Source organism: Gopherus evgoodei, chromosome 10, assembly GCF_007399415.2.
Source record: "Gopherus evgoodei ecotype Sinaloan lineage chromosome 10, rGopEvg1_v1.p, whole genome shotgun sequence".
Classification (NCBI taxonomy): domain Eukaryota; kingdom Metazoa; phylum Chordata; order Testudines; family Testudinidae; genus Gopherus; species Gopherus evgoodei.
The window spans coordinates 580,673-595,902 of record NC_044331.1 but is presented as its reverse complement, the minus strand read 5'-3'; the positions used below and the strand labels follow the sequence as shown (position 1 = coordinate 595,902).

Below are 15,230 nucleotides of genomic sequence, written 5' to 3'. Positions count from 1 at the left end.
CTCATAAGTCATGTTTTTTTAGAACTTTAATAATTTTTGATTTGATTAAGATTACATGCATCTGAGGAAGTGGGTATTCACCCACGAAAGCTCATGCTCCAAAACGTCTGTTAGTCTATAAGGTGCCACAGGATTCTTTGCTGCTTTTAATAATTTTTGTTGCTCCTCTCTGGACTCTCTCCAATTTGTCTACATTCTCCCTGAAATGTGGCACCCAGAATTAGACACAATGCTCCAATTGAGGCCTAATCAGAATGGAGTAGAGCGGAAGAATTATTACTTGTCTTGCTTACAACACTCCTACTAATACATCCCAGAATGATGTTCGCTTTTTTGCAACTGTGTTACACTGTTGTCTCATATTTAGCTTGTGGTTCACTGTGTCCCCTAGATCCCTTTCTGCAGTATTCCTTCCTAGGCAGTCATTTCCCATTGTGTATGTGTGCAACAGATTGTTCCTTTCTAAATTGAGTACTTTACATTTGTCCTTATTGAATTTCAATCTATTTACTTCAGACCCGTTCTCCAGTTTGTCCTGATCTTTTTGAATTTTAATCCTATCCTCCAAAGCACTTGTAACCCCTCCCAATTTGGTATCATCTGCAAACTTTACAAGTGTGCTCTCCATGCCCTTATCCAAATCATTGATAAAGAGATTGAACAGAACCGGACCCAGAACTGATCCCTGTGGATCCCGCTCGTTTTGCCCTTCCAGCATGACACTGAACCACTGATAACTACTCTCTGGGAACGGTTTTGCACCCTCCTTATAGTAGTTCCATCTAGGTTGTATTTCCCTAGTTTGTTTATGAGAACGTCATGCGAGACAGTATCGGAAGCTTTATTAAAGTCAAGATATAGCATGTCTACCGCTCCCACCCCCTTCCACAAGGCTTTTTACCCTGTCAAGCGAAGCTATCAGGTTGGTTTGACACGATTTGTTCTTGACAAATCCATACTGACTGTTACTTATCACCTTATCTTCTAGGTGTTTGCAAATTGATTAATTATTTGCTCCATTATCTTTCCAGGTACAGAAGTTAAGCTGACTGGTCTGTAATTCCCTAGGTTATCCTTTATTTCCCTTTTTATAGATGGGCAAATATAGTACCATTTTCCAGTCTTCTGGAATGTCTCCCATCTTCCATGACTTTTCAAAGATAAGAACATAAGAATGGCCATACTGGCTCAGACCAAAGGTCCATCCAGCCCGGTATCCTATCTACCAACAGTGGCCAATGCCAGGTGCCCCAGAGGGAGTGAACCTAACAGTTAATAATCAAGTGATCTTTCTCCTACCATCCATCTCCACCCTCTGACAAACAGAGGCTAGGGACACCATTCCTTACCCATCCTGGCTAATAGGGGAAGCATGGCTCAGTGGTTTGAGCATTGTCCTGCTTAAACCCAGGGTTGTGAGCTCAGTCCTTGAGGGGACCACTTAAGGATCTGGGGCAAAAATCAGTACTTAGTCCTGCTAGTGAAGGCAGTGGGCTGGACTTGATGACCTTTCAAGGTCCCATCCAGTTCTAGGAGATAAACCTAACGTCCATGAATTCATCTAGTTCTCTTTTAAACCCTGTTATAGTCCTGGGCTTCACAACATCCTCAGGCAAGGAGTTCCACAGGTTGACTGTGTGCCAAAGAATTTCGTATTTGTTTTAAACTTGCTGCCCATTAATTTTATTTGGTGGCCCCTAGTTCTTATGGGAACAAGTAAATAACTTTTCTTTATTCACTTTCTCCACACCACTCATGATTTTATATACCTCTATCATATCCCCCCTTAGTCTCCTCTTTTCCAAGTTGAAAAGTCCTAGTCTCTCCTTAATCTCTCCTCATATAGGACCTTTTCCAAACCCCTAATCATTTTAGTTGTCCTTCTCTGAAGCATTTCTAATGCCAGTATCTTTTCTGAGATGAGACCACATTTGTGCGCAGTATTCAAGATGTGGGTGTACCATGGATTTATGTAGTTAATAGTTCTGCAATGTCACATTTAAGTTCTTTCAGAACTCTTGAGTGAATGCCATCTGGTCTTGATGACTTGTTATTGTTAAGTTTATCAATTAATTCCAAAACCTCTCAGTGACACTTCATTCTGTGACAATTCCTCAGATTTTGTCACCTACAAAGGACAGCTCAGGTTTGGGAATCTCCCTAACATCCCCAGCCATGAAGACTAAAGCAAAGAATTCATTTAGTTTCTCCACAATGATTTTGTCTTTAAGTGCTCCTTTTGTATCTTGTATCAGAGGGGTAGCCGTGTTAGTCTGGATCTGTAAAAGCAGCAAACAATCCTGTGGCACCTTATAGACTAACAGACGTTTTGGAGCATGAGCTTTCGTGGGTGAATACCCACTTCCTCAGATGCATGTAGTGGAAATTTCCAGGGGCAGGTATATATATGCTAGCAAGCAAGCTAGAGATAACGAGGTCAGTTCAATCAGGGAGAATGAGGCCCTGTTCTAGCAGTTGAGGTGTGAAAACCAAGAGAGGAGAAACTGGTTCTGTAGTTGGCAAGCCATTCACAGTCTTTGTTCAATCCTGAGCTGATGGTGTCAAATTTGCAGATGAACTGAAGCTCAGCAGTTTCTCTTTGAAGTCTGGTCCTGAAGTTTTTTTGCTGCAGGATGGCCATCTTAAGGTCTGCTATAGTGTGGCCAGGGAGGTTGAAGTGCTCTCCTGTAGGTTTTTGTATATTGCCATTCCTAATGTCTGATTTGTGTCCATTTATCCTTTTCCGTAGAGACTGTCCAGTTTGGCCGATGTACATAGCAGAGGGGCATTGCTGGCATATGATGGCGTATATTACATTGGTGGATGTGCAGGTGAATGAACCAGTGATGGTGTGGCTGATCTGGTTAGGTCCTGTGATGATGTCGCTGGTGTAGATATGTGAGCAGAGTTGTCCTCGAGGTTTGTTGCATGGATTGGTTCCTGAGCTAGAGTTATTATGGTGCGGTGTGCAGTTACTGGTCAGAATATGTTTTAGGTTGGCAGGTTGTCTGTGGGCAAGGATTGGCCTGCCACCCAAGGCCTGTGGAAGTGTGGGATCATTGTCCAGGATGGGTTGTAGATCCTTGATGATGCATTGGAGGGGTTTTAGCTGGGGGCTGTATGTGATGGCCAGTGGAGTCCTGTTGGTTTCTTTCTTGGGTTTGTCTTGCCGTAGGAGGCTTCTGGGTACATGTCTGGCTCTGTTGATCTGTTTCCTTATTTCCTCGTGCGGGTATTGTAGTTTTGAGAATGCTTGGTGGAGATTTTGTAGAACAGGGCCTCATCCTCCCTGATTGAACTGACCTCGTTATCTCTAGCTTGCTTGCTAGCATATATATACCTGCCCCTGGAAATTTCCACTACATGCATCTGAGGAAGTGGGTATTCACCCACGAAAGCTCATGCTCCAAAACATCTGTTAGTCTATAAGGTGCCACAGGATTCTTTGCTGCTTTTGTATCTTGATTGTCCAGGGGCCCCACTGGTTGATTAGCAGGCTTCCTGCTTCTTATGTACTTTAAAAAAAAAACAAAACAACAAACATTGTTTTTGGCTAGCTGTTCTTCAAACTCCTTTTTGGCTTTTCTTATTACATTTTTACACTTGCAGTGGTTATGCCCCTTTCTATTTACCTCACTAGGATTTGACTTCCACTTTTTAAAAGATGCCTTTTTCTCTCACTGCTTTTTTTACCTCGTTGTTAAGCCACGGTGGCTCTTTAGTTCTTTTACTGTTTTTTAATTTGGGGTATACATTTAAGTTGGGCCTCTATTAATGGTATCTTTGAAAAGTGTCCATGCAGCTTGCAGGGATTTCACTCTAGTCACTGTATCTTTTAATTTCTGTTTAACTAACCTCATTCTTGCACAGTTCCCCTTTCTGAAATTAAATGCCACAGTGCTGGGCTGTCAGGGTGTTCTTCCCACCACAGGAATGTTAAATGTTTTTATATTATGGTCACTATTTCCAAGCGGTCCTGTTATAGTTACCTCTTGGACCAGATCCTGCGCTCCACTCTGGACTAAATTGAGAATTGCCTTTCTCCTTGTGGGTTCCTTTACCAGCTGCTCCAAGAAGCAGTCATTTAAAGTATCTAGAAATTTTGTCTCCGCATTTCGTCCTGAGGTGACGTACCCAGTCAATATGGGGATAATTGAAATCCCCCACTATTATTGAGTTATTTTGATAGCCTCTCTGATCTCCCTTAGCATTTTGTCATCACAGTCATGGTCCTGGTCAGTGATAGATAATAGATCCCTACTGTTATATTCTTATTAAAGCATGGAATTACTATCCATAGAGATTCTGTGGAACATGTGGATTCATTTAACATTTTTATGTCATTTGATTCTACATTTTCTTTCACATAATACCATTATAGATAATCGCTAATGGCTCAGATATCTCCTCAGTCAGCTCCTTGAGTATTCTAGGATGCATTTCCCTGGTGATTTGAAGACATCCAATTTGTCTAAATTTTTAACTTGTTCTTTCCCTATTTTAGCCACTTCTGATCCTACCTCATTTTCACTGGTATTTACTATGGTAGACATCCAATCACCACCAACCTTCTCGGTGAAAACTGAAACAAAGGCTTCATTAAGCACCTCTGCCATTTCCACGTTGTGTTATTGTTTTTCCCCCTTCATTGAGTAACAGTCCTACCCTGTGCTTGGTCTTCCTCTTGCTTCTAATGTATTTGTAGAATGTTTTGTTACCCTTTATGTCTCTAGCTAGTTTGATCTCATTTTGTGCCTGTCCTTTCTAATTCTGTTCCTACATTCTTGTGTTATGTTCATCCTTTGTCATCTGATCTAGTTTCCACTTTTAGTAGGACTCTATTTTTAGATTTGAAAGTTTCATGATCACTTTCACCCAAGCTGCCTTCCACTTGGAAATTCTCAACCAGTTCCTCCCTATTTGTCCAAATCAAATCTAGAATAGTCTCTCACCTAGTAGCTTTCTCTACCTTCTGAAATAATAAATTGTCTATCCAATAAATTCTTGAATGTATTGGATAATCTGTACTCTGCTGTGTTGTTTTCCCCAACAGATGTCTGAGTAGTTAAAGTCCCCCATCACAACCAAGTCCTGTGCTTTGGATGATAGGCTTTAAAAAAAAAAAAAAAAAGCCAACCATATCCTCCTCTTTCCTCGTTAGGTGGTCTGTAGTAGACCCTTACCGTGACATCACCCTTTTTTTTTTTTTACTCCTTTTATCCTTACCCAGAGGCTTTCAACAAGTCTGTTTCCTATTTCCATCTCAACCTCAGTCCAAGTGTATACATTTTTAATAATGCCCAGTGTGACACTATGGCCAAAAGAGAAAGCGATCCTGGGATGCATAAACAAAGGAATCTTGAGTAGGAGTAGAGAGATTATTTTACTTGTGTGTTTGACAGTGGTGTGACCACTGCTGGAATACTGCATCCAGTTCTGGTGCCCACAATTTAAGAAGGATGTAGATAAATTGGAGAGGGTTCAGAAAAGGCATGAGACTGATTAAAGGATTTGAAAACCTACCTTATGATCAACTTAAGCAGCTGAATCTATTTAGCTTAACAAAGAGAACGTTAAGGGATGACTTAAATACAGCCTAAGTATCTACAGGGGAGCAAATATTTAATAATGGGCAAATCAGTCTAGCAGAGAAAGGTGTAACATGATCCAGTGGTTGGAAACTGAAGCTAGACAAATTCAGACTAGGAATAAGGTATATATTTTTAACAGCAAGGGTAATTAACCATTGGAACAATTTACCAGGGGTTGTGGAGGATTCTCCATCACTGACAATTTTTAAAGCAAGATTGGATGTTTTTCTAAAGCTCTGCTCTAGGAATTATTGTAGGGAAAGATCTGTGGCCCATGTTATACAGGGGAGGTATGATGAGTTGATCACAATGGTCCTTTCAGGCCTCGTATCTATAATTCTCCACATCAGGCAGAGGGAGGACTTGAACTGGGGACAGCCTCATCCTGGGGGTGGGGGGAGATCCCTAACTACCTAAAGGTGGCAAGGGAAAACTCCTCCCTTCCCACTCCCCAGGCCCTCTGGAGAATCTAGTCCTTCACCTTTGTCAAAATGCCTAAAATCTAAACAAAAACCTTTAAGTTGAAAGGTTTCATTTTAATATTACCAAAGCACTCTTCTTTGGTTCAGTCAAAACTATTTGGCAACCAAAACTGCGCTATTTGAAAACCCCCCCCCCCAACACACACAAACCTACCAGCTTATTTTCCCCCCCCCCACCAGGGATAATGCACTTTGTCCATTGCTTTGACCCAAGAACAAGCAAGAGCTATCATTAACAGTTCTTTTCCTTTGCTAAGAGCAGGAATGTCTCTGTATATTCTGTTGACTTGGTGATCTTTCAGATATTGGTCAAATTGCTACCTAGTTGCTGTCACTAGCCATGATTGGAGCTTGACTTTTCTGTCCAATATCCTGAGTCTTAGTCATCTTAAGAAGGCTTGCTTTCCAAGCTACAGGAGCTCCTTGAGGTGGGAATCTCCATTCAGGTCTGAATTTTTTCTGGTCAGCTGCTTGACTCTGGAATGCTGGAACATTTCTCATAAGGGTGATGCTGTGCTCTGGCCAACCCTGTTGGAAAGCAGGAGATGCTGATCAATCAGACCTTTTCAGAGGTGTGGGTTAAAAATTCCCAGATGAAAGGATGTGTCTGAGCATGGCTGGGACCACCTCCCCTTGTACTCGGAGCCCTTTATGAAGAGATAGGGAGGGAATGGGTAAGTGGCTCTAGGTGACACTCACTGCAAGCTTCCAGAATATACGAGAGGAGGAGCCTTGATTGCACATGTGTGAATGGTCAGAAGCTCATCTTGAAGAAATCTGGTTGTGTAAGAAGCCTGCATTATCTATATAAGGATCTGGCCCTAAGAAGCCAGCTTCAGTGTCTGTTGGTCTGGTGGATACCAGTGACCTAGGGAAGGATAGGAGAGAAGTCTTAGAGACCAAATTTAGGCTGCTAGGCAGGAGATTAAGTCCAGGACTTCAATAGTAGCATTTTCTGAAATGCTTCCAGTTCCACACACAGGGCTAGTTAGATTGACACCTTACAGTTCTGCCTATGTGTGGATGAGACAATGGTGTAGGAAGGAAAGATTCAAGTTTATTAGGAACCGGGGAACCTGTTGGGAAAGAAGGCGCCTATACAGAAAGGATGGGCGTCATCTAAACCAAAATGGAACCAGACTGCTGGCATGTAAAATTAAAAAGGCCATAGAGGAGTTCTTAAACTAAGGGCTGGGGGAGAAGCTGACAGGCGCAGAGGAACATGTAGTTCAGGCAGAGGTATCCCATGGGGAAGGACCTATTAACAGGTATTCTCTATCCTAGTAAAGAGGAGAGTTTAGAAGTAAAAGTAGAAATTGAAGAGAAACAGTCAAATGAAAGAATCCTAATTCTTCATCACATGAAGGCAGACAACTAAAAAGTGACAAATGTTATAAGTGCTTGTATGCAAATCCAAGAAGTCTAAATACTAAGATGAGTGAACTTGAGTGCTTGGTATGATGTGAATATCCTCATTTAATGGAATCTCAGAAACATAGTGGAATGACAGTCGGACACTAATATCAGGGTGAAAAATATATAGGAATGATAGTATAGGTCATGCTCGTGGAGGAGTGGTACTATATTTGAAAGACAGCGTAGTGAAATATAGTAAAATTGTTATATGAATAAGCTGTACTGTAATCTCTATGGATAGAAATTCCATCCTTGAATAATAAGAGTATAGCAATAGGAACATACTACAAGCACCTGGCCAGAGTGACGACAGTAGTTCTGAACTGCTTAGGGAGATTAGAGAGGTTATAAACATAGAAAACTCAATAATGGATGGTTTCAGCTATCCCCATATTGACTGGGTACATGTCACCTCAGGACAGGATGCAGAGATAAAGTTTGACACCTTTAAATGACTGTTTCTTGGAGCAGCTAGTCCTGGAACCCAGAAGGCAGGAGGCATTTCATGGTTTAGTCCGAAGTGGAGCGTAGAGTCTGGTCCAAGAGGTAGTTGTAACTGAACTGCTTGGTAATTTTGACCATAATTTAATATGCTTGGCTGGGGCAATGGGGAAATACCAAAAAACCCCACCACAGTAGCATTTAACGTCAGAAAGGGGAACGACACACAAATGAGGAAGTTAGTTAAACATAAATTAAAAGGAACGGGCACAAGTTAAATGCCTGCAAGCGGCATGGGAACTTTTAAAAAACATCATACTAGAGGCTCAAACTAAAAAGAATAGTAGGAGGATTTTTTTTTTTTTTAAATGCCACCATAGCTGCACAATAGAGTAAAAGAAGCAGTTGGAGGCAAAAAGGATCATTTAAAAATTGGAAGTAGAATCATACTGAGGAAAATAGAAAGGAGCATAAACTCTGGCCAGTCAAGAGTAAACATAATTAGAAAGGCCAAAGACTCAAATTTTTTTTTTTTTTTTTTTTTAAGTACATCAGAAGCAGGAAGCCACTGGGTGATCGAGGTGCTAAAAGGAGCATTCAAGGAAGACAAGGCCATTGCAGAGAATATAAATTAATTATTTGCATTGGTCGTCCTGCACAAGATGTAAGGGAGATTCCACTCTTGAGCCATTCTTTTTAGGTAACAAATCTGAGGAAATATCCCAGATTAACATGTCAGAGGACGATTTGGAACAAATTGGTAAATTAAACAGTAACAAGTCACCAGCAACAGATGGTATTCACCCAAAAGTTCAAGGAACCCAAATATTAAATTGTGGAACTACTAACTGTGTTATGTACCCTATCACTTAAATCCGCTTCTGTGCCAGCTGACTGGAAGATAGCTAATGGGACGCCAATTTTTAAAAAATGGTTCTTGGCAATTACAGGCTGGTATGCCTAACTTCAGTACCAGGCAAATTGGTTGAAGCTACAGTAGAGAATAGAATTCAGACACAATACGATATTTTGGGGAAGTGTCAAGGCTTTTGTAACGGGAAATCATGCCTCAGCCATCTATTAGAATTCTCTGAGGGAGTCAAGAAGAATGTGGGCAAGAGTGATCCAATAGCTCTAATATAGTTGGATTTTCAGAAAGCTGTTGACAAGGTCCCTCACCAAAGGCTCTTAAGCAAAGTAAACTGTGATGAGATGAGAGGGAAGGTCCTCTCATGGATCAGTAACTGGTTAGAAGAGAGAAAACACATAGTAGGAATAAATGATCTGTTTTCAGAATGGAGAAAGGTAAATAGAGGTGTCCTCTAGGGATCTGTAGTGGGACTGGTGTAGTTCAACATTGATCATAAATGATCTTGAAAAAGGGGTAAACAGTGAGGTGGCAAAGTTTACAGGTGATACAAAATTACCCAAGATAGTTAAGTCCAAAGCAGTCTTAAGAGTTCCAAAGGGATCTCACAAAACTGGGTGAGTGGCAAGAAAATAGATGAAATTCAGTGTTGATAATTACAAAGTAATGCACATTGGAAAACAATCCTAACTATACATACAAAATGACCTGGTCTAAAATTAGCTATTACCACTCAAGAAAGATCTTGGAGTCATTGTGGATGGTTCTCTGAACCATTTGGTCAATGTTCAATGACGGTCAAAAAAAAAAGCTAACAATGTTAGGAACCATTAGGAAATGGGACAGGTATGACAAATATCAATAATGGGGGGGGGGGAGGGATAGCTCAGTGGTTTGAGCATTGGCCTACTAAACCCAGGGTAGTGAGTTCAGTCCTTGAGGGGGCCATTTAGGGAACTGGGGTAAAAATCTGTCTGGGGATTGGTCCTGCTTTGAGCAGGGGGTTGGACTAGGTGACCTCCTGAGGTCCCTTCCAACCTGGATATTCTATGATAAAGCCATGGTATGCCCATACCTGGAAGACTGTAGTTCTGGTTGCCCATCTCAGAAAAAATATATTGGAAATGGAAAAGGTACAGAAAAGGACCACAAAAATGATTAAGGGTATGGAACACCTTCCATCTGAGGGGAGATTAACAAGACTGGGAGTAATCAACTCGGAAAAGAGAAGTTAAGAGTGGGTATTATAGAGGTCTATAAAATCATGAAAGGTGTGGAGAAAGTGGATAAGGAAGTGTTATTTACCCCTTTACATAACACAAGAAGCAGGGGTCACTCAATGAAATTAATAGGCAGCAGGTTTCAAATAAACACAAGTACATCACACAATGCAGTCAACCTGTGGAACTCATTGCCTGGGGATGTTCATAGACTCTAGGACTGGAAGGGACCTTGAGAGGTCATAGAGTCCAGTCCCCTGCCCTCATGGCAGGACCAAATACTGTCTAGACCATCCCTGATAGACATTTATCTAACCTACTCTTAAATATCTCCAGAGATGGAGATTCCACAACCTCCCTAGGCAATTTATTCCAGTGTTCAACTACCCTGACAGTTAGGAACTTTTTCCTAAATGTCCAAACTAAATCTCCCTTGCTGCAGTTTAAGCCCATTGCTTCTTGTTCTATCATTGGAGGCTAAGGTGAACAAATGTTGTCCCTCCTCCTGATGACATCCTTTTAGATACCTGAAAACTGCTTTCATGTCCCCTCTGTCTTCTCTTTTCCAAACTAAATAAACCCAATGCTTTCAGCCTTCCTTCATAGGTCATGTTCTCAAGACCTTTAATCATTCTTGTTGCTCTTCTCTGGACCCTCTCCAATTTCTCCACATCTTTCTTGAAATGCGGTGCCCAGAACTGGACACAATACTCCAGTTGAGACGTAACCAGCGCAGAGTAGAGCGGAACACACCTCTTAATGCGTCCCAGAATCACGTTTGCTTTTTTTTTGCAACAGTATCACACTGTTGACTCATATTTAGCTTGTGGTCCACTATGACCCCTAGATCTCTTTCTGCCATACTCCTTCCTAGACAGTCTCTTCCCATTCTGTATGTGTGAAACTGATTGTTCCTTCCTAAGTGGACACTTTGCATTTGTCTTTATTGAACTTCATCCGGTTTACCTCAGACCATTTCTCCAATTTGTCCATATCATTTTGAATTTTGACCCTGTCCTCCAAAGCAGTTGCAATCCCTCCCAGTTTGGTATCGTCTGCAAACTTAAGCGTACTTTCTATGCCAACATCTAAGTTGTTGATGAAGATATTGAACAGAGCCGGTCCCAAAACAGACCCCTGCGGAACCCCACTTGTTATACCTTTCCAGCAGGACTGGAAGCCATTAATAGCTGCTCTGAGTATGGTTATCTAGCCAGTTATGCACCAACCTTATAGTAGCCCCATCTAAATTGTATTTGCCTACTTTATCGATAAGGATATCATGCAAGACCGTACCAAATGCCTTACTAAAGTCTAGGAATACCACATCCACCGCTTCTCCCTTATCCACAAGACTCATTATCCTATCAAAGAAAGCTGTCAGATTGGTTTGACATGATTTGTTTTTTACAAACCCATGCTGGCTATTCCCTATCACCTTACCACCTTCCAAGTGTTTACAGATGATTTCTTTAATTACTTGCTCCATTATCTTCCCTGGCACAGAAGTTAAACTAACTGGTCTGTAGTTTCCTGGGTTGTTTTTATTTCCCTTTTTTATAGATGGGCACTATATTTGCCCTTTTCCAGTCTTCTGGAATCTCTCCCGTCTCCCATGACTTTCCAAAGATAATAGCTAGAGGCTCAGATACCTCCTCTATTTAACTCCTTGAGTATTCTAGGATGTATTTCATCAGGCCCTGGTGACTAGCAGGCATCTAACTTTTCTAAGTGATTTTTAACTTGCTCTTTTTTTATTTTATCTTCTGAACCTATCCCCTTCCCATAAAGCATTCACTAGGTTAGACATTCCTTCAGACTTCTCAGTGAAGACTGAAACAAAGAAGTCGTTAAGCATCGCTGCCATTTCCAAGTCTCCCGTTACTGTTTCCCCCTCCTCATTGAGCAGTGGGCCTACCCTGTCCTTGGTCTTCCTCTTGCTTCTAATGTATTGATAAAAAGTCTTCTTGTTTCCCTTTATTCCCATAGCTAGTTTGAGCTCATTTTGTGCCTTTGCCTTTCTAATCTTGCCCATGCATTCCTATGTTGTTTGCCTATATTCATCCTTTGTAATCTGACCTAGTTTCCATTTTTTATATGACTCCTTTTTATTTTGTAGGTCATGCAAGATCTCATGGTTAAGCCAAGGTGGTGTTTTGCCACATTTTCTATCTTTCCTACCCATCGGAATAGCTTGCTTTTGGGCCCTTAATAGCGTCCCTTTGAAAAACTGCCAACTCTGCTCAGTTGTTTTTCCCCTCAGTCTTGATTCCCATGGGACCTTACCTATCAGCTCTCTGAGCTTACCAAAATCCGCCTTCCTGAAATCCATTGTCTCTGTTTTGCTGTACTCCCTTCTGCCCTTCCTTAGAATTGCAAACTCTATGATTTCATGATCACTTTCACCCAAGCTTCCTTCTACTTCAAATTCTCAACAAGTTCCTCCCTATTTGTTAAAATCAAGTCGAGAACAGCTTCCCCCCAGTAGCTTTCTCAACCTTCTGAAATAAAAAGTTGTCTGCAATGCAGTCCAGGAACTTATTGGATAGTCTGTGCCCCGCGGTGTTATTTTCCCAGCATATATCTGGATAGTTGAAGTCCCCCATCACCACCAAATCTTGGGCTTTGGATGATTGTTAGTTGTTTAAAAAAGCCTCATCCACCTCTTCCACCTGGTTAGGTAGCCTGTAGTAGACTCCTAGCACAACATCACCCTTGTTTTTTACCCCTTTTATCCTAACCCAGAGACTCTCAACACTTCCGTCTCCTATGTCCATCTCCACCTCAGTCCAAGTGTGTACATTTTTAATATAAGGCAACACCTCCTCCTTTTCCCCTGTCTATCCTTCCTGAGCAAACTATACCCATCCACACCAACATTCCAATCATGTGTATTATCCCACCAAGTTTCGGTAATGCCAACAATGTCATAGTTGTATTTATTTATTAGCACTTCCAGTTCTTCCTGCTTATTACCCATACTTCTCGCATTTGTATATAGGCATCTAAGATACTGGTTTGATCTTGCCTCCGAGTTTTGCCCTGATCCTCCTTTCTCTCCGCCATTGTAGCCCACACTCCCTCTTGTTTCCGACCCATCTCCCAGGTCTTCATGTTCCCCACTTACCTGTGGACTTTGCTCACCTGTCCCCGTCAAACCTAGTTTAAAGCCTTCCTCACTAGGTTAGCCAGTCTGTGTGCAAATAGGGTCTTTCCTCACCTCAAAAGGTGAATGCCATCTCTGCCTAGCAGTCCTTCCTCTAATAGCATCCTGTGGTCGAGGAAGCCAGAGCCCTCCTGGTGACATCATCTTTGCAGCCAGGCATTCACCTCCATGATGCATCTGTCTCTGCCCGGGCCCCTACCTTTGACAGGAAGAATCGAAGAGAATACCACCTCCGCTCCAGACTCCTTCACCCGTACTCCCAGAGCCCTGTAGTCACTCTTGATCCGCTCAGCGTCACACCTTGCAGTATCATTTGTGCCCACATGGATGAGTAGCATGGGGTAGTAGTCAGAAGGCTGGATAATCCTCGACGATGCCTCTAACATTTTGGATACGGGCCCCCGGCAGGCAGCATGCCTCCTGAGGTGAAATGTCAGGGCGACAGATGGGCGCCTCTGTCCCCCTCAGCAGAGAGTCTCCGACCACCACTACCCTACGTTTCCTATTTTCAGTGGTGGCAGCAGATCTCTCAGCCTTAAGGGTACGAGGCTGCTCCTCCTTTACTGTAGGGGGTGATTCCTTCTCTCCTGTATCAAGAAGAGCATAACGGCTACCTATTACCATGGCGGGAGGGTTCGCAGCAGGGGTGGAGCACTGCCCGCTGCCGGAAGTAGCCAGCTGCCAGTGTCCACCCTGAGCCATCTCCTCCTCCACCCGTGGTGTGTCAGCAGTCCTGTGAACTGGGACAGCTACCTCAGCTGTCTCCACATGGACACTGTCCAGGAATTGCTCGTGGATATGGATGCTCCTCATCCTAGCCACCTCCTCCTGTAGCTTTCCCACCTGCTGCCTGAAAGATTCCACAAGTAGGCACCTTTCATATTGGATGCCCCGTCCCCCCCCAGCCTGGATATCAGTAAGTGGAAATAGCAAGTTACAGTCTTTGCAAAACCACACCAGAATCTGGGTAGAAGATTTGTTGTGAAGACCAAAAGTATAATTGGGTTAAAAAAAAATTAGAGAAGTTCGTGAAGGATAGGTCCATCAGTGGCTATCAACCAAAATGGTCAGGGCTGCAACCCCATGCTCTGGGTGTTCCTAGGCCTCTGACTGCCAGACGCTGGGGCTGCATGACAGGGGATGGATCACTTGATGATTACCTGTTCTGTTCATTCCCTCTGAAGCTCCTGGCATTGGCTGCTATCTGAAGACCGAATCCTGGGCTAGATAGACCATTGGTCTGACCCAGTATGGCTGTTCTTATGTCCTTTTCTTTCTGTTACTACTGCAGGAATATGGGATTAATAAGGAGGAGAAGCTGGAGATTGCTATTGGCTTCTGTCTTCCTCTCATCAAGAAGATCCAGTTGGACCTGCAAAGAACCCATGAGGATGAGTCTGTCAACAAGCTGCACCCCTTGTAAGGACCTTGCTGCATGTTGGCACTGGTGGGGGACACTCTGTGCCCTGAGAAGGCCATGCTATATGTTGACCTAGATGGACCAACCAGTGATGTTAAACGAAGGCAGTAGTGCATCGGAACGGGGAGAGGGAGTGTTGCTGCCTTTATCAGAATGTGCAGAGGGAAGCAGGTGTTTGGCTGGGGAGATGACTACACCATTCCTACAGGCCTGTTCCTTAGGATGCTGTGTGGCAGGCCACTTGCTCCTTGCATCTTGCTCTACCTCTGCTACCCTCAAATGTGGGTGTATTTATCTCTGCAGAATTATTTCTGTTAGGCATGCATTTTTGATAGAATCCATATGAACTCAGCTGCATTGGTTTGGTTTAGGTACTCAAGAGGAGTCCTGTCCCCAGGTCGCCATGTCCGGACACGGTTATACTTTACCAGCGAAAGCCACGTACATTCCCTGCTCAGCATCTTCCGCTATGGTGGGCTCTTGGATGTAAGTGTGCCAGCAGTATCACAGGGTAAACCTCCCCCTTTCTTCATCAGCCCTGTCTAGCGTGACCAGTGTGCGGCTGCAGATTACCCCTTCTAGCTAACGTCCCACCAATGACTCATACCACTGGCTTCTGACCAGCA

At 42.9% G+C, this 15,230-nt stretch overlaps 1 protein-coding gene across 20 annotated transcripts in view; it reads left to right on the top strand.

The window, feature by feature from the left end:
- PPIP5K1 (diphosphoinositol pentakisphosphate kinase 1) overlaps positions 1 to 15,230 on the top strand; it is a 232,677-nt gene that overhangs the window by 66,077 nt on the left and 151,370 nt on the right. For all 20 annotated transcript variants that reach the window (XR_004002272.1, XR_004002273.1, XM_030577306.1 and 17 more), the window contains 2 exons: positions 14,476 to 14,603; positions 14,976 to 15,090. Coding sequence is in view for 18 of the 20 variants with exons in the window: in XM_030577306.1 (XP_030433166.1) it covers positions 14,476 to 14,603; positions 14,976 to 15,090 (243 nt within the window). In the remaining 2 variants the exon portion in view is untranslated. The remainder of the gene's footprint in view (positions 1 to 14,475; positions 14,604 to 14,975; positions 15,091 to 15,230) is intronic.